Here is an 18,998-nt window from a genome sequence, read left to right on the forward strand (position 1 = left end):
CTAATCTATCACTTATTATATTGTGTGTGTTAGACTTAGATTTTCTGCAGTTAATCTGGTCTACCATTTGCTATGCAATTGAATATTCTCCTTCAGCATAAGTAGCCGCTTCAGGATCCTGAGAGGTTGATAGCAGTGATCCCCAAGGGAATTGCTGATGGGAAATACTAAAATTTCAAAGGAAATCTGTTAGCCCACTAGCCTGTTTTTGAAGCAATTTTACGGCTACCATCCTGTAAGATACTTATATCATGAATTTATGATTTTAATATCTTTCTATTTGTAGGTGCTGACTGCTAAAGAAAAGAAAGCACAGTTGGATGACAAGACTCGCCTTACAGAACTTTTTGCAGTTTCTCTGCCACAGCTTTTAGCAAAAGTGTGTACTTCTCAAGTTTACCCTGATGTGTTCATGTAGTAAATGCAAACCAGTATTACAGCTTGCTATCTGTCAGTGCACTGAATATGCATGTGCTAGGTTAAAAAAAAAATGTTTTTGTTTTATTCAGTATTCTGTTGATGCCGAGAAGGTGACTAATCTCCTGCTGTTGCCACAGTATTTTGACCTGGAAATTTACACAACAGGACGTCTAGAAAAGGTAATTTATTTAATGAGGCATTCCTTTTGACGCTGGACTGGTGTTACTTTACTGCAGGAAACAAAGCATATTTGAACTTCACTCTGAGATATATAAGAAATCGTGGGGGTTAAAGAGGTATTCCCATCTCTGACAGTTACAGCATATCTATAGGATATACCATAAATATGGTATCTACCTCTCAGACTTGCACCTTTTGCTAGGAAGGCGCTTCAGGCTCAGCCTGCTCCATGCATAGCAGATATCAGCTATATATTTTAGCTCACACACTGCAGCAAAGACTGGAGATTACTTCAATTCTGTCCATTTAAACTTTTAGATGCCACAGTAAATGGTGACCAGGGCATTTAAACATTAGGCAGGTGGAGGAGACTTCCTTTGTTCTCTGTTCATGTACAAAAATGTAACTCATCCTGCAAACAAGCACTCATACAGCAGTGTCATTGAAGACAAAACGTTTTGCGTGTTGGAATGTGATGTGCAAAAAACAGCACCTATAGGCTCTATACATTGCCACTATAGTGTCGGGCATTATATTTATATTGTAATAGTTGGTATCTGAATGCACACAAGATATGCGACAAGACTGCAACTGACAAAACTCCGTAGGAGACTTTGGACCTTTTATTTCAAGGGATTTTATCTTTTCACTTTTTAGCATACACTAAAGGTCCATTTTAATTCTTTGTAGATGTCTAATCCAAGGGTTGTGTGATGCTACAAATTAATGCCATCAGCATAATTCTCTTGTATAATCCCTGCAGGTTTATTGAATATAATAATTAGGAAGTGCAAACTAGACTAGACTGTCTTACTATGCTCCAGACTTATCACAGTGGCTCATGCTGCATGATAAATCTGACATATTTTTAGACATCTTTTTATCTAACTGTATACCAATTGTTGGTTGGCTTAGTTTATGCCATTTTTTGCGCATTTTTTTTTTTTGGTACACAATGTCACATTTAAGATATACTCTTTTCCGCAAAGTCTTGAACATTCCTGCAAACCCTATGCTTTTGTTTTAGGACAGGATGCAACAAGTGTTTTAACCCCTTAACGCCACAGGGCGCAAGTGTACTTCCTGGCTGCAGGGTACTTAACACAACAGGACTTGTGCTATCCACAGTGTGTAAGTGTGATATCAGAAGAGATCCTGCGCCATCCGGCAGTGGGAGCTGTCTGTTACCGATAGGCTGCATCCTACTGCAATAGCTAGGTTGTATAAAGACAGCGACCCCCGCTGTTAACCCCTTACATGCCTCGATCTATGTAGATCGCCGCATGTAAAGGTTTCACAGAGGGAGGGTGTTCCCTCTGTGACGTCATCGGACCCCCACGATGTTATCGCGGACGTTCGAGTTGTCATGGCAGCAGAATGTCAGATGTCCTGCAATGCTTTATCATCGCAATCCATAGCTGTTATGGCACAAGTCCCCTACAGGGTTATAAAAAATAGTGTAAAAATAAAAATGTAACAAAAACTTCCCCTTTTATTGTGCCATTAGTATAGAAGAAAATGTTAAAAAAATATCCCACACATTTCGTTTCTTCGTATCCGTAACAACTCCTACAATAAATTGAACACACTTTTTATCCTGCACGGCAAAAGTTGTAGAAACAACACCTAAAAAAATTAAGTCTAAATGCTAGTTGTAATAGCATAAGCTGCGTTTTGTGCATTTTACCAGTAACAACCATTATTTTGTATTTTTTTCTCGTATTAAAGCATTTGGAAGCACTGCTGCGCCAGATACGGAGCATTGTAGAGAAACACACGGACACAGATGTCTTGGAAGCCTGTTCGAAAACCTATCATGCCCTCTGTAATGAGGAGTTCACAATATTTAACAGAGTGGACATTGCAAAGAGTCAGTTAATTGATGAACTGGCAGATAAATTTAACCGTCTCCTTGAGGACTTCCTACAGGAGGTATTTGATTCTTTTTTTGTGTGTGATGTTGGGGCTTTCTTGTTGCAGGGCACTTGTATAGAAAGTACAGGGATATTCCCACTAAGAAGATTCTCCATTTATCCGTATGTATTAATATGCAGGAGTCATGCAGTTAGGAGGTGTTTGAATTGCGTTGAGGACTAGCATGTGCACTTCTGCACCATTTAAAGTCTATGCTTCTGGCAGACTTTAACTTGCCTATAGATTTGATTATACACAATCTGTGATAGCGAAACAGTTGCCGATTTTTTTCTATCTTTATTATTTTTTTTTTCAGTTTACAGTTTCCTAAAGGTGTAGGCTAATTCATAGAAACCCAAATAGCTGTAAACACAAGACACATCTGCTGTGTGGTATTAGATTTGTTATACATTCTAGTCCATGATAGATTGCTGGAAACTCAGCCTTGTGGGCACAAGTTATATCAGTTGGTCAGTGGATATATTTTGATATAGAATCACTATCCATGAAACTGGCACAGTGATACCCTCCTATTACTGTTGCCCGCAGGATTCCTGAGAGGTGGGAGGAAATGAAAATAATGTTTGTTTTCTCTAATGATCATTTCTAGGAAGAAGAACCAGATGAGGATGATGCATATCAAGTACTATCTACACTAAAAAGAATAACCGCTTTCCACAAGTATGTTTTCATTACGATCTGCCTTTGATTAAATTTGAATAAAAAAAGTAAATTGTAAATTTAATATGTATGTATAGACGACGTGAACATCGCTGGTTGCCCGTCCTCCTAAGAATTTGATTACTATTCTTTGCTTTTAATTCAAAAGTAATGGCACTGGGCTTACCGTAATATTCTGGGCAGCTGCAGAGTGTATGGAGATGCTTCAATTTTGTAGGCTGCATCTTAGAAAAGCGGCTCTTCGGCGAGTGTGTTAGACCACTGCTGGTCCTTGGGAAAAAGTCATCAGTAGTTTAGTCCCCTTTTTAACCCTTTAAAGAATTGGTGCTTTAATGTTAATTTACAATTGTGGAACTCCTTGCTATATAGGAACTGATCCTTCACATTATTTCATTTTGTAAGAATTCATCTGAATTATTAGACATGTAAAAAATAAAATATATATTTATATATATATTTTTTTTTTCACTTTGGCATACCTATTTGCCTTGAATTAGATTATTTAACAAAGTACAGACAACATATTTTTAGGTTGTATAAGGCTGAATGCACACAACCAGGTTGGATGCCGCATGCGGAATCCACCCTAGTGCACGACTGGTTACCCTTGCGGACCCCCTGCATACCTGTCCGCAGTGTCTTCATCCGTATATGTGGATGGGCCAGCTGTCACTCAGTACAGATGATGCTGTGCCGTCGCTAGGCAATACTGCGACCCGGACGGCTTCCATAGACTTCAATAGAAGCCGCCCGTGCGGTATGCGTCCCAGAATAGAGCATGCTGCGATTTTACCCTCCCGCGAGCGGAAAGTCACTATTGATTTCCATTTGTGGTTATGGAAACGCGCAATTACATATCATGTCTACGGCCTGTATTTGCTGCAGAATTCGGAGGCGGACGCCCGCTCCGGATTCCGCAATGCAAATCTGGCAGTGTAGTGTGCGTTGTGCCTAACTATGGAGGATGCAATATTGAGAATTATGAATTAAATGATTTAAGAACTTAGAATTCATTTAAAAAATACAGGTTATAAAAGTAAAACCGTTGTAAGAGCCCTTTCTGTATTTTGCAGTGCACATGATCTTTCCAGGTGGGACTTATTCAGCAGCAATTACAAGTTATTGAAAACTGGCATTGAAAATGGAGACATGCCAGAACAGGTCAGTTTATTACACTTCACTTTCTACCTTTTTTTTTTTTAAATCTATGCTTGTCTGGCCAGCCAGCCTCCTTCTGTATGTGTCTAATGTATCACACTCTGTTTCAGATTGTCATCCATGCTTTACAGTGTACCCATTATGTCATCCTATGGCAACTGGCAAAGATATCAGAGACTGGCTCAACTAAGGTATTTTCTAACTAATTCATCTAATTTCTGTTTAATTTTCCTGCTGTATTCAAATAAAAGGGTATATGTAGTTACAAAGGACGGGAGGAGAAATTTACAAAACACTGCCGATATCTCTCCCTATGCATGTCTGTTTTGTATTGTATAAGAATTAGAGATGAGCGGACCTACTCGTTTCGAGTAATTACTCGATCGAGCATCACGATTTTCGAGTACTTCCCTACTCGGGTGAAAAGATTCGGGGGGAGGCGTGGCGGAGCGGGGGGGGGGGGGGGGAAACAGGGGGGAGCCCTCTCTCTCTCCCTCTCCCCCCCCCCCCCACTCTCCGCTGCAACCCCCACTCACCCACGGCGCCCCCCAAATCTTTTCGCCCTAATACAGAAGTACTCGAAAATTGCTGCGCTTGGGCGAAAAAAAGGGCGTGGCTGAGTACGCTCGCTCATCTCTAATAAGAATACTTCTTGCTCAGCCCTTCACCTTCTATGTCAAGTGCTGAGTGGGAAGTATATACATGCAAGGACAAGCCCGTGATCCAGCGGGGCTAGAAGTCCACGATAACGAATAGTAAACAATTATTTTGCATCTACACTGAGCGAGTTTTGAGTGATAATTGTCCCGTGTAAATGGCCCTTTACTCATTCTAATGTAATTACTTCTTTTATAGGAGGAGTTGATAACCTTAAAGAGACAAATGAGGGTATTTTGCCAAATATGTCAGCATTACCTTACCAATGTGCACACTGCTGTAAAAGAACAGGTTTGTAATCATTTGTGTGAAAAAGTTGAGTGAATAAGAGAATATAAAGTTAAAGGGGTTATTCAGGTAAACAAACATTTTTGTAAAGCTATTCACAATTCTGCACGGCCATAAAAGACCTCGTACCTCACCCCTCCCACAGGTTGTGGCTCTCCAGCTACAAACGCAATGCTGACGTTCTGACACGGGCGTGTGACCGCAAGAGCTAATCACTGGCCAGCGTGAGCGATTGTGTTTGCTTGGATAACCCCTTTAAAGTAATTGTCATGATGTGTTTATTACAGCATAAAAATCCAAGTCCCGGACCGCCACATGTTTTATCTGTAAATACATTTTAAAGGTGTATCATGTTGAAAAGTTAGTTTACAACTGTTGAAGCGCCGACTCAGATTTTTTTTTTTTTTTTTACTTTTGTCAATTCTTCTAACATGTTGAATAAATTGATAAAAGTGCATCACAAAAAATACATTTTTAAGAGCTAATTGGTAGCATAACAATGATATATTGAGTCCAAACGAACTTTCTCTGCTATTTGAAAAGGGCGCTGTTACAGTCTACTGTAAAATAATTTATGTAGATACAATGCGTTAGGTTATCTTGAGTTTATTTTACAAACATTGTTCTTTTTCTATGGATTAGTCCATACGTAAATATTTAGTTTATGAACATAAAAAATCCGAAAAGTTTGCATTAAACATCCTTTTTATGATGGCCTTCCACGTTCTTCTGTGGCCTACTTACATATAAGCTGATTTTTTTTCATAGCACATGACTTCTGTTTATTAGATTTTTAAGATACACGCACTTTGTTGCTGTTTTGAAAGTCTACATCATTTAGAGCCGAGTAAAAACGGAATTGTTCTTAGGGAGCCCTTCAGTACCACCTTGTGGTCACACCAGGAACACAGGTTCCCTGCTTCAGATATCTGATTGCAGTGTCTGGGTACCTAGGAACAGCCAAAAAAGGCAATGTGTATTATTGTAGTTATTGGCTGAGAAATGAAAATGTTATGTAATAAAACATTTTACAATATTACTTTGTGCAAAACAATCAATTTGTTTATCTATGGGTCCTTTTGTGTGGAGCAGTTTTGATGTCCTAATTAGAATTAGTGTAGTCAGGCTGATAATCACATACAGTTGATACAAGCTGTGTGCTGGCAAGGGCTGTGAATCCTAAGTCCCTGTGTACACATTCAGGATTCTGATGGGACTTAGGTGTGCATTCTGTGCCTAAGATCTGATAGAATTAGCTGATACGTCACCAGCAATGTGAGTAAATGGAGTATTTTATACCCCAGTGTTCCAGAAAAAATCTGTGCAGAAAATTGCAGGAAAGGAGTTAAGTAGAGATGAGCGAGCACGTTCGGATAAGGCAGCTACTTGAGCGAGCATCGCTCTTCTCGAGTAACTGTATTCTCGCCCGAGCAGGCGGAGGGTAGCGAGAAAGATCTCTCCCCCCCCCCCCCCCCACGCTTTCCCCGTCACCCCCCCCACCCCCCCCACCCACCCGAGCCTGCTCGGACAAGAATGCAGTTACTCGAGAAAAGCAATGCTCACTCAAGTAACTGTCTTATCTGAGCGTGCTTGCTCATCTTTAGAGTTCAGTGAACAAGTTTGGTCTCTGACTTCTGCATAATGCGGTACATCCCACTGCTTGTGTGCTGTTGTAGCATGGGCAGAAAGCACAACTGTGTACACTTATAGCTGGTTTGACTTTAAAGTGTACTTACATAATTGGACCATATGCAATAATTTGTTTAGAACATCTCAATATTTAATGTATTTTTTTCCTTTACGTTTAACAAAGTTTGTCTCTTCTGTTTTAGGCATTCACTATTCTCTGTGATGTGTTAATGATCTTTAGTCACCAGATTGTAGCTGGAGGCCGTGACATGTTAGAGCCTCTTGTCTATTCCCCAGATTCCTCTTTACAGTCTGAGCTATTAAGCTTCATTTTGGATCATGTGTTTATTGATCAAGATGATGATAACAGCAGTACAGGTAAGCAGCGACGTCGTGCCACAACGTCTACACTTGTGTTTACCTGAGCGATGATTGAGAACCAGAGGGATTTTTTTTCCTTGTTAACTTTATTTTTAGCTGTGCTAGATTTTTAGATTTTTAAGCTGAAATGGGTAGTAAACTCTCTATAAATGTATTTTTTTTAGCCATCACTTTAATGGTGCTATCACACATGCGTTTAGGTTTTTATGCAGTTTTTGAAGACAAAATCAGGTGTCAATCTTAAAAAGAGGAAAAAAGTATAAGACAGAAAATGCTATTTTCTCGTCTGTATCATTGGGGGACACAGCAAGACTTTGGAATTGCGTCAGCAGATTTTTTAACTGGACAGTTAGTTTCTATTCCTCCTTTGGACACATCGTACAGGGAAGTTAAAAGCTAAGCTTCCCTCATACGGCAGACTCTTAGTTGGCCGTCTTGGGCATCCATGGGCCCAGTCCCCCGGTGTGTCAATCATAAAAAGAGACAAAAAGTATAAAGGACAGAGAATGATATTTTTCTGCGGATATCCTCACTTCTCAACTTGCCGGGCTCGGGGGATCTGCTGCTATATAGTTATTGTGTTTACAGTATTGCTGAACTGTTTTAATATGAGAGAGATTTATATATATGCTCCTCAGATGAAAGAATTCTTGAGACCTTTTCCTACAATAAACATTCACGCTCTCCATTCCTTTCCTTATCCTTAATTTTTTTTAAATGTTTCTTTTCTCTCTTTGCTTTTAGATGGTCAACAAGATGATGAAGCCAGTAAAATTGAAGCATTGCACAAAAGAAGAAATTTGCTTGCTGCTTTCTGCAAGCTCATAGTGTATAATGTGGTTGAAATGAACACTGCGGCTGACATCTTCAAGCAGTATATGAGGGTGCGTACAATTTCTCTTTAATTTGAGTGTTTGATGTTTTTTTTACCCAATAAAGCCTCCTGATGTCTGAGCATCCATAAGATGCCCTAATGTAGTACGCATTTCCTAACCAGTAGTTATAACTTGTTTTTGTAGGGCAACCCCTTTATCTAGAGGTAAGTTGTTGATCGGTGGAGGGACCCGACCTCTTGGACTCCTACTAATCTTGAGAATGGGAGTGTTGAGCATCCTGCAATAAAGGCAGCACCAGAGATGGCTAAGCACTTGAACTTCTCTAATTCCCGCAGTCCCACTGAAATGAATAAAGTGACTATCCACATGTGCAACTGATGCTGCCTTCATTGTGGGGTACCCTGAACCTCCGTCCCTGGATCTGTGAGGGTTCTAATGGTCAGTAGGGAATAACTCCTTTTCAAGGGATAGTTCTTATAAGGAGCTTTTTCACAGCATTATTTCAGCCTCCACTTGACATATGCTGGGAAAAGTTTCCGACATATATCTCCACCAGAAGGTGGCAATATATCCCAATACTGAAGGCACACATTGAGATACACCATCCATTACTCAGTGACAACAGAATAATAAAAAAAAAAGACCCAAGACCCCAGCAGAAAACTCTGCATAGACTCTAATAACTATGGAGTTCTCCTTTTTATGACAGCTATCCAAATATTTGGTTCCTTGCAGATGACTGCTGTGAATTACTGTGGCACTATGGAAGCTAATGATCCAACTCTTTAGCTTTACTTGAGTTTTGTTAAACTGAAGTAGTTTATGCGAATACAAAGTAATACATTTTTGCGCCTTCCAGTAAAAAGAACTTCGTTTAAAAAAAACAAAAAAACACACTTAATATATGGGAGCCTATGGTTAACAGATAAGAGCAGTCCTAGATATTTTGAATTAAAAAAATATATATGTACACATTATTTTTTGAATATGGGAGCTTATGGACAAAAGATGGGTGAAATCTATTAGAGGCTTCCATCACAGGTGTAATTATTTTCTTGGCCACGTTGTTTTTGGACACGCAGACCTGGGGGACAGCTGCTGCCACTAGGATAGCTAGTCACTTTTGTACATGGTGTCCCCTCTAGAGGCATCAGCTATAGCCAATGATCTCTCTGTATCCTCCAATAAACATGATGAGAAATTGATTTTATGGTAAGTCACAAAAAAACAGATTGCCGGTAAATGTAATCAAACTTTTTTTCGTTTGCTGTTTACATGGGAGTCTGTCGTCTTCTGTCACTCATCTTGGCATATGTCTGGCCAAGAGAAATGTTAAGGCAGTTCCCACCTGTATTTTTTTCTTTTTTTTTTTTTTACTATTCCTGTTTTTATATTGAGGTTACTAATAATACAATGTTGATGTTTTTTTTTGTAGTATTATAACGACTATGGAGACATCATAAAAGAAACTATGAGTAAAACGCGACAGATCGATAAAATCCAATGTGCAAAGACTCTCATTCTCAGTTTACAACAGGTATGCTTTATTGTGGGTCAGCTTGGACATTTTTACATTAACCATATATTGTGCAATTAATAGATTCATATATTATTGTATATGTGAAGTCCATTATTAAGACTTTTTTTTCCCTAAAGGTTTTTAGTATTTTTATGAATGATTTAGTACTTAAATGACAGTATTTTAATTGCACAATAACATAGTCTCACAATACTTGAAGTACAAGGAAATAACAGTAAAGTTATCAACATTTTATTGTTATTTGGTTCTAATGTATCCAGTATAAAAGGACTTTAAATTCTAGGATGATTAGGGTAGAGTTATAATTCAACTAAATAAATATATAAAGTAAGAAAGTTTTTAGTTTGATAATTAATACAAATGTAGCTGACAAGAACTTTAAGGCCTCATGTCCATTCCCGCACGGTTTTCCCGTACAGAATCCTGCAGTGGATTCCACTCGGCCCGCAGACTTGAGGCCAGAAAATACACCATACTCACCTGTCCGGACGCTGCAGGGCTCTCCTCCGTGGCGGACGGATCTTCTATTTTCCTGCACAGCGAATGCTTTGTGCCGCCATGTGTTTTTTTTTTTTTTGTTTGTTTGTTTTTTAAACTCTTGCTGTCCTCCGGCACGGACACATTGACAGCTGCATCTGTACAGCGGATCCAGACTGCTTCAATTGGCTTCAATGGGATCCGCGGGAGCAGTCCGTGTGGGAAAACCACACAAAAATGGAGCATGCTGCGGTTGTTTTTCTGCGTGTGATCCGCAGGCCGGGGGAAAAAATGACATCCGCAGGTATTTAATTACCTGCAGGTGCCCAATGATTCACTATGGGCATGGGAGACCCGTGTGCTTTTTGACATTCCATTTTTGCCGTGGGCATGAGGCCTTAGTCAAAGAGGTGGAAACTTTAGTAATACCTCATACTGTACTATTACCTCATGGAAACTATACAGTGTCTGCAAACTGATGCACCATCGCATGCGGGTGCTAACTGTACTGTACAACCGGCCCCCATCTAAGGGCCCAGTATGAGATGACTGATACTATTGTCAGAATGATAAGCATTAGAGATGAGCGAGCGTACTCGGCCACGCCCCTTTTTCGCCCGAGCACCGCGATTTTCGGGTACTTCCGCACTCGGACGAAAAGATTCGGGGGCGCCGTGGGTGAGTGGGGGGGAGAGGGAGAGAGAGGGATCCCCCCTGTTCCCAGCTGCTACCCCCCCCCCCCCCCCCGCGCGCCGCGCCCCCCAAATCTTTTCACCCGAGTACTGAAGTACTCGAAAATCGCGGTGCTCGATCGAGTAATTACTCGAAACGAGTACGTTCGCTCATCTCTAATAAGCATCTAAGATGTTTAATTTCTGGCATCAAAGTGGCTACACAGAAGGCGCGAGCTCTGTCACCCCATAATACCACACCCTCCTCCTTATAACTTGATCATGTTGAAGAGTTGCTTTGGCAACTGGGGGTTTAACAATAGTCTCTTGGGACTGCCATTTTATTACACATATTAGGCCCTGCCCCGTTTTAGGATTCATATTAGTGTTAAGCTGACTAGCATAATTCACTCCCATACATACTGTAAGTACTGCAGTGTATTGTGGGAGTGCTCAACCTTTTACAAGTTGGAAGTCCACTAGTGGGACTAAAATAGAAAATTAAAGTTTTTAAAATATATTTTTTAAAAGTTTAAAAAAAAACTTAAACATAATTGGCGTCACCACATTTGTGACATAATCTATAAAATCAGGCCTTTTGAACCTGCACAGCAAGCGCCATTAAAAGATGCCAGACTAGTTTTCTGTTCATTCCACCTCACAACAAGTTGACTAGCAAGCAATCAATAAGTCGTTTGTACCCCAAAATGTAACCAATAAAAAAGTAAACTCATCCCATAAAAAATGAAGCCCTCGACTGCTCTGTTGATGATCAAGGAAAGGCTATGGCTCTCAGAATAAGGTGACACAAAATAATAATTTTAAGGAAGGTGTTTGTGATATTCTTCTGTCTGTCCCAGGAGAGGGGTGACCTGGACTTTTGTTCGTTATCACCCTTCCTTATCAATCAGAGTACATTTGCACTCTAATTGTTATGGTCCATTTAGACGGGACGAGTGTTGGGCAAACTATGCCTGACACTCGTCCCAGCATGTCCTCGCTCCCGTGCTGTCACATGGGAGCTAGAAGTGCTGTCTCGTTCACAGAAGGGCCAGCAGGGGGGTGGGGCGACTGCAGGAGATTTCTCTCCTCGCTCCCCCCATTGAATTAACACAGTCAGCTCATCCTCCAGGCTGTTATGCTGCATAAACGATGGACGATGAGCTCATCGCTCAGTGTAAATATCGGCCGTTTAGTATTGAACGGCCGCTATGTTAGGTTAATCGAGAGGGGCGGGGGAGAGCGAGAAGTCTCCTTAAGCCTCCCCGCTGTGAACTAACGATACTAGCTCACGTGCAGCAGCACGGGAGCTAGTATGTGTGGGGATGAGTGTCAGGCATCGTTTGCCCGGCATTCATCCCGTCTAAAAGGGCCTTTATATAAGGCGTCCTATTTTTCCCAGAAAAGGAATAAGGTGAGCACTTGCTGATCTAGTCACTTCTCTGTGCCTGTTAGCTCTGCAGAAACTGCAGTCATTGGGTGATCAATGAGTGGAACAGGTCGCCACAGGAGGTGGTTAGTTCTCCTTCCATGGAAATGTTCAAACAAAAGCAGGACAAATATCTGTCTGGGATGATTTAGTGAATCCTGCACTGAGCAGGGGGTTGAACCCGATGACCCTGAAGGTCCCTTCCAAACTCTACCATTCTATGATTGCTGACTGTGGCATCTAAATTTCTTTTTTTAGAGTTTTTTTTTTTAAAAAGGTTTCTTTCTTACACATTATTAACCTATGCTATAAAATATTACAATTATTATCTAGCACATTAAATTCCATAAAAAGGAAACCGTCAAAAAAAGCTGTTTTTCTGTTCATTTCAACAGGCATGGAAGGTAATCACAATGTCATATATACCTCAGAATGCTATCAATAAAAAGTAAATGTCACTCTGCAAAACACAAGCCATCATACAACTTTATCGACCAGAAAAATAATAATTCTCTAGTCTTGGAATCTGGTGTCAGTCTTAGTGTTTTTTGTTGTTTTTTGTGAAAAGTAGTAAAGCCTATATAAATTTTGGAGTTGTCATAATTGTACTGCCCCATAGAGTAAACATAATTGTCCATTGCTCCACAGCAAAAAATGTATAAGGTATTCTGTATATTACTGTCTCCCCCCAAGAACAACATACTTGGTACGGTTCATATAATTTAATCGCACGGAAAGTTCTGGTGACCCCCTTCAGAAAATGGGCAAGAATTTCCCATAAGACCCCACTACCCAACTGAATAGAATTTTTTTAGATATAAATCAGCTAATACCACCTTGTTAAGTTATTCCTTTCTATGTACTCGGAGTCTGGTTACATTAAGAATGAAAAGGAAAATCCGGTAACCTGTCATCAACTGCAAGCAACATAAACTAAGTTATGGTACTTCTCGTTTAGGTGACATGTAGTCCGGTGGCCTCCTTTTATACTGTGTGTCCCCCATTCCTGTGTTGCCCCCTGGCAATGTCAGCGCACACACCAGCTTTACTCTTTTCACAAAGCTGCGCAGGTGTGTTCTCATAGAGATGACTGGGAGTGTGCGTGCTGACTTTGTTGGGGGGCTGGGTGAGTACGAAAAGAGGCTCCCTGGACTCCACACCACCTAAACTAGAAGTACCATGACTTAGTTTATGTTGCTGACTGATTTTCCTTTAAAAATTGATTATTGGAAAGTTTTCACTTTAATCACTTTTTTTTTTCTTTTCTAAATCTTGCAGCTTTTCAACGAGATGATCCAGGAGCATAGCTATAACTTTGACCGGTCTTCACCAACATTCAGCGGCATAAAAGAGCTTGCAAGGCGCTTTGCTTTAACGTTTGGACTTGATCAACTTAAAACCCGAGAAGCCATTGCAATGTTACACAAGTAATCACACCTTCATTTTACCTATTCACTAGTCTCCTTCTTTTCCTCCTTCTCATTTATTTTTTATATGTATATTTTATTTCTTTTTTTGATAAAGTAACGGGAGGCCTGATGTTTAAGCTGGCAGATCCTGATTCCTGGGCTTCAGCTCTCCTGACCCGTGCGTCTTACTAAATACTTGTATTCCCTATTAAATAGAAATGCTGGGGCATGTTTTCTTAGAATTCTGCATTATGTTTCTCTCTAACTCTCCTCCTTATGAGTAAATTGACAATTGGGTGCTACCCTTTGTGTGTCTTCCACAAACTGCTATGTTCAGACGGCAAAATTAATTGCAGATTTTCCCGTGTGAATTCCGCCTCTAAAAACTGCATAAAAACCTGCGGCTTTCTACTGTGGTTTTTTGAGGCAGGTCCATGTGCAGATGCAACCTGGTCAATAGGGTTTGGAATTCCGATGCAGAAATTGGCATTTCCGCATCAAGAAGTGACATGACTAAATCCGCTGCATGGTTTGATGAGTTTTTTAGAGGTGGAATTCACGTAGAAAATTCCACCTTTGTGAAAGGGCCCAGTTTCTTCTAAGGCCTTAGTCACACGGGCGTTTTTTCCCGCGATTTGCGGATCGCATGACGGATGCGCATCCGCAAATCGCGTGACCGGGCCCAAAAAATCGCCCGAAAAAAACTGCTCCTAGCCGTTTTTCAATAGAAACGGGCTGGAGCAGTGCAGCGCAGCGCTGTCCAGCGCATTGAATTCAATGGAGCCGGCAATACAAAGCAATGGTTTTAGAAAATCGCCGGACGCATGCGCAAATCGCGTGAAAAAACGCCCGTCTGACTGAGCCCTAAGAAGAACATCACCGAAATAAAAAATGCTTCTGAATTATTTTTTGATGGAGAATTAACTAAAACAGACCTGTCCAAGGAGCTAACAGGCCCTCATTAAAGGGTATACTGTCAATGATCAGTACAGCATTGAACTCTGGAATCCCTGTCTTTCAGCACAATGACTTGACTGTGTCACCCCTGTGAATGTTTCTATTCACTGACAACAAACGGAAATATTGAAAACTTTGTTGAGTTGGAAACAGAAAACCTATTCGGACGTTGCATTACTTCTTGTTGATAAATTTGTCCCCTCTTTATTAAAGTTCTGATCACCCGAAAAACACAGCTCATCCATAGGGTATCACATTGTGACAGTTTCATTTCACTTTGAGCTCCCTTCATGCCTGTTAGGTTTGTGTCCTGATATCTGTCAGAAATGCCAGAGTAAAATGGTGCAAAATACTACGTTATTTTTTTTTCCCAGTAAAGTGACTAACACCATGATGAGAACCTCAATCAGATCGGGGGCGCACTGACAGCTGGCCAGGCGGCGATCTGATTGACGGGGATTCAGAGCAGTGCACCCCCACCAATCAACTAATGACTACGTATCCTGAGTTTATTAATTATTTTTAATATATTGTGTATATTTTTTTTAGGGATGGTATAGAATTTGCCTTTAAAGAGCCAAGCCCACAAGGAGAGGTTCACCCACCTCTAAACATGGCTTTTCTTGACATTCTCAGCGAGTTTTCTTCTAAACTACTAAGACAGGATAAGAAAACAGTGTAAGTAGTAACTGAATTATTTCTCTGTACTGTACACTGATCTATACGAAGTATCAATATGTGCATTGAAACCATGCAAATCTCTTTTTTTTTTTTTAATAGGTACTCGTACTTGGAAAAGTTTATGACGTTTCAAATGTCTCTCAGAAGAGAAGATGTCTGGCTACCACTTATGTCTTATAGAAACTCGTTATTAGCTGGAGGAGACGATGACACAATGTCTGTTATGAGTGGAATGAGTGGCAGAGGCTCTTCAGTAAGGAGTAAAAAAACAAAACCAGCAACAGGCAAACGGAAAATACCAGAAGGTAGTTCACAAGTACGAAGTGAATAAAAACTTTGTTTTCATTTTTTTTTATGCATGTAAACTAATATATATATTTTTTTCACAATCTTAGCTGAAGAGAGTAGTAGTAGCGATAGCATGTGGCTAAACCGGGAGCAAACTATGACTACACCAGTCATGATGCAAACTCCACAGCTGACATCCACAATCATGAGAGAACCCAAACGATTACGGCCTGAAGAAAGTTATATGCCAGTTTACCCAATGCAGCCAGAGCATCACCAACCTCCCATTGATTATAAGTAGGTGTTGGTAAAAAAAATGGTATTGTGTATTACCTTTTTCTGGACATACTGTAAATTGTTATAAGGCAAGATTGATAATAACCTTAGTCTGCATGAAATTGTGTTCAGTACACAGGTAACGTGGATGCTTGCTCAACGACAGCAAGAAGAAGTAGCAAGACAACAGCAAGAAAGGGCGGCAATGAATTACGTGAAGCTGCGGAGTAATCTGCAACAAGCCATGTAAGAAACTGTACAGTATTTAATTTACTGGAAATCTCACACACCACCTGCTCACTTGTTGTTTTGAAATAAAAGTACAACTCCATCGTTTTTTAGTCCTGTGGCGTTAAAGGGTTAAGTTTACATCCTGTTAGCTATTGTGCACCCAAGACATAAGCTTGCGTCTTGTGGATGGAATGGGCTCAAAAGTGATCGTGCTCAATCTCACACTGGGATTTGGCCATGACGGACAGCCGGCCTCTTGCGGTTAAAGGGGTTCTGTCATTAGGAAAAAAAAAAATCTATATTTGCCTATTCCTTCCCAGTCAGTCTACTTACCAGATCTTCACCTACATTCTCCCATCTCCTGCAGTCCAGGGGGGTCACTTCACCTCCAGCTAGCTGCTTCCTGTGAGGTTGCATATATTCACATGCAGTCTCCTTCCTGCCCAGCACTGTATGTTGTGTCACAGTTCACAGCCCAGCATGGGAAATGCCGAGTTATTGCAGAGACTGCTCATGCGTGCTATCTCTGCAATAGATCAGCATTCCTTCATAGCCAGTGATCGCTACATCACAGGGACATGACCTTCACTGCCCTGCAGGAAGGCATGCAAAGAATGCCGGCTTCATAACAAGGCAACCTAGCTGGAGGTAACGAGACCCGGGGCACTGGAGAAGCTCAGTGATGAGAGGATGCGATAAGGAGACTGTCTGTGGAGGAATAGGTAAGTATAGAATTATTATTGTTTATTTTTTATTTTTTTGCAGAGGGCCAGCGGGTTCCCATGGCAACCAGACACGAGACAATTGCGTCTGGGCCTGCTATGGCCTGTGATTGCTATTGTAAGTTATAATACACTGCAGTACTTCTATAAGGAAATGTATTATCGTAGCGATTAGAGCTTTTTTGGTTAAAGTCGCCTACAGGGACATAAAATATGTAAAATAAAATTTTTAAAAAAATTTGTAAAATTTTTGCACACTTTAATTTATTGCATGGGTTTAAACACACTATTTATCCTGTGTGGCAAAAACTGTTAAAACATTTTTGCTCAGTTTTTTTTTTCTCCATTTCACCTTCTTCCTCCACAAAAACTCAATAAAAGTGATCAAAAAAGCTGTACGTATCAGAGTATGGTACCGATTAAAACTACAGCTTGTCATGCAAAAAAAAAAAAAGCAACAAACAAGCCCTCACAGAGCTCTGACGTTGGATAACAATAAAGTTATGGCTTTTGAAAAGTGGAGATAAAAATCATCCCACAAATTTATTGCGTCTTTTTTGGCCAAAATAGGCCATGTCATTAAGGGGTTAAAGGTAAAACTTCTTTGTGAGGTATATAGTGTATTGTTGAAGTGTTGGTTTAGGCTTTGCATTAGCATTACTAACGCTGGTCATTTTCAGAGCTACTGACTGGTTGTGATCCGTCATGGCATTCCCATAAGATCCCACAGAAACGAAGTAGTGCTTTTTGATAGCATTGTAGTTTGTGTAGTTGTACTTACTGTAGGGGTATTGTCCAGATGTTTTTGCTAAATGTCTTTTGTAACACATTTTCTTTTAAGGGTTTTATACACAAGCTGTACATTTATAATAGACATTTCATAGCATGGCTTTTCTCTTTTTAGACGGCGTAACCCTGGACTTATGGAAGATGATGAAGAACCAATCGTTGAAGATGTCATGATGTCTTCTGAGGGCAGAATTGAGGATCTTAATGAGGGCATGGACTTTGACACAATGGACATAGATTTAGTAAGTTATATTGGGTTGTGCGTGCATATGTAGATAGATATATATTTTATGGTTGATGTGTATATAATCTATTATGGCAAGAATAATGTAATCTGCAGTGATGCTTTTAATATTTTAGAGAAAAAAAAGCAAAAAAATCCCATGGAAACCTATTGACTTGACTAGATTATGAGTAGAGATGAGCGAACGTACTCTGTAAGGGCGATTTCGCAATCGAGCACCGCGATTTTCGAGTACTTCACTACTCGGGTGCGCTGTGGGGCGGGGGGTTGCAGAGGGGAGTGGGGGGTAGCAGCGTGGAACAGGGGGGAGCCCGCTCTCTCTCCCTCCCCCCCCCACTCCCCGCTGCAACCCTCCGCACACCCACAGCGCACCCGAGTACTTTTCACCCGAGTAGTAAAGTACTCTAAAATCGCGGTGCTCGATTGCGAAATCGCCCTTACCGAGTACGTTCGCTCATCTCTAATTATGAGTCAAGGAGATCTGTCTGGATTTTCAAAATGGATATGTCTAACTACAGTGTTCAGACTGTCAGCCATGATGATAATCTAAATAGCGCTTTAAATAATATAATAACTATGCAAAGCATATTTCAAAGTAAAAGTAAACATTTATGCATAGAATCTGCAGGGGACCAAATATGTGCAGTTCTACTTCCTGAAGCTATTGGTCCGTCTGTTGAAAACTAGAGAGATGCAGTCAAAATGCTTTTAACATTACTTAAAGATAAAGGCATTATGAATTGGATATATGTGCAAACCTTGGTGAAACACAGAACTAATCACTGGTTTAAATGTTAAATAAGTTTCAGGAAGATAGGAAAGGAACATAATGGCAATAAAAGTTCTCAAGAGAAGGGTATGCATACACGTGCTCAATAGCCAACCAATTTAGGTTACTGTATTTTCCGGCATATAAGACTACCTTTTAACCCAGGAGAATCTTCTCCAAAATCGGGGGTCGTCTTGATTGAATGGCTGTGATTGGCTAACACAGCGTCGGCTTTCATTGGCTGACGCCGCACTGAGTTAGCCAATCGGAGCATTAGCTTTCTGGAGGCGGGGCATTCAAGCCCTGCCTCCAGAAAGTAATGCTCTGTCAGTGAGGAGGAGGGAGCGACAGCCTGCAGCAGCACCGCAGAA

At 40.6% G+C, this 18,998-nt stretch overlaps 1 protein-coding gene across 2 annotated transcripts in view; it reads left to right on the top strand.

Annotated features, from left to right (window-relative positions):
* STAG2 (STAG2 cohesin complex component) overlaps positions 1-18,998 on the top strand; it is a 92,025-nt gene that overhangs the window by 68,295 nt on the left and 4,732 nt on the right. For both annotated transcript variants that reach the window (XM_066581695.1, XM_066581696.1), the window contains 16 exons: positions 287-379; positions 510-599; positions 2,329-2,532; positions 3,125-3,195; positions 4,269-4,356; positions 4,464-4,544; positions 5,209-5,301; positions 7,131-7,305; positions 8,053-8,192; positions 9,580-9,681; positions 13,540-13,688; positions 15,177-15,305; positions 15,408-15,613; positions 15,704-15,893; positions 16,005-16,118; positions 17,730-17,856. In XM_066581695.1, the coding sequence (XP_066437792.1) occupies positions 287-379; positions 510-599; positions 2,329-2,532; positions 3,125-3,195; positions 4,269-4,356; positions 4,464-4,544; positions 5,209-5,301; positions 7,131-7,305; positions 8,053-8,192; positions 9,580-9,681; positions 13,540-13,688; positions 15,177-15,305; positions 15,408-15,613; positions 15,704-15,893; positions 16,005-16,118; positions 17,730-17,856 (2,052 nt within the window). The remainder of the gene's footprint in view (positions 1-286; positions 380-509; positions 600-2,328; positions 2,533-3,124; positions 3,196-4,268; positions 4,357-4,463; positions 4,545-5,208; positions 5,302-7,130; positions 7,306-8,052; positions 8,193-9,579; positions 9,682-13,539; positions 13,689-15,176; positions 15,306-15,407; positions 15,614-15,703; positions 15,894-16,004; positions 16,119-17,729; positions 17,857-18,998) is intronic.

This window comes from Eleutherodactylus coqui, chromosome 10 (assembly GCF_035609145.1).
Source record: "Eleutherodactylus coqui strain aEleCoq1 chromosome 10, aEleCoq1.hap1, whole genome shotgun sequence".
Classification (NCBI taxonomy): Eukaryota; Metazoa; Chordata; class Amphibia; order Anura; family Eleutherodactylidae; genus Eleutherodactylus; species Eleutherodactylus coqui.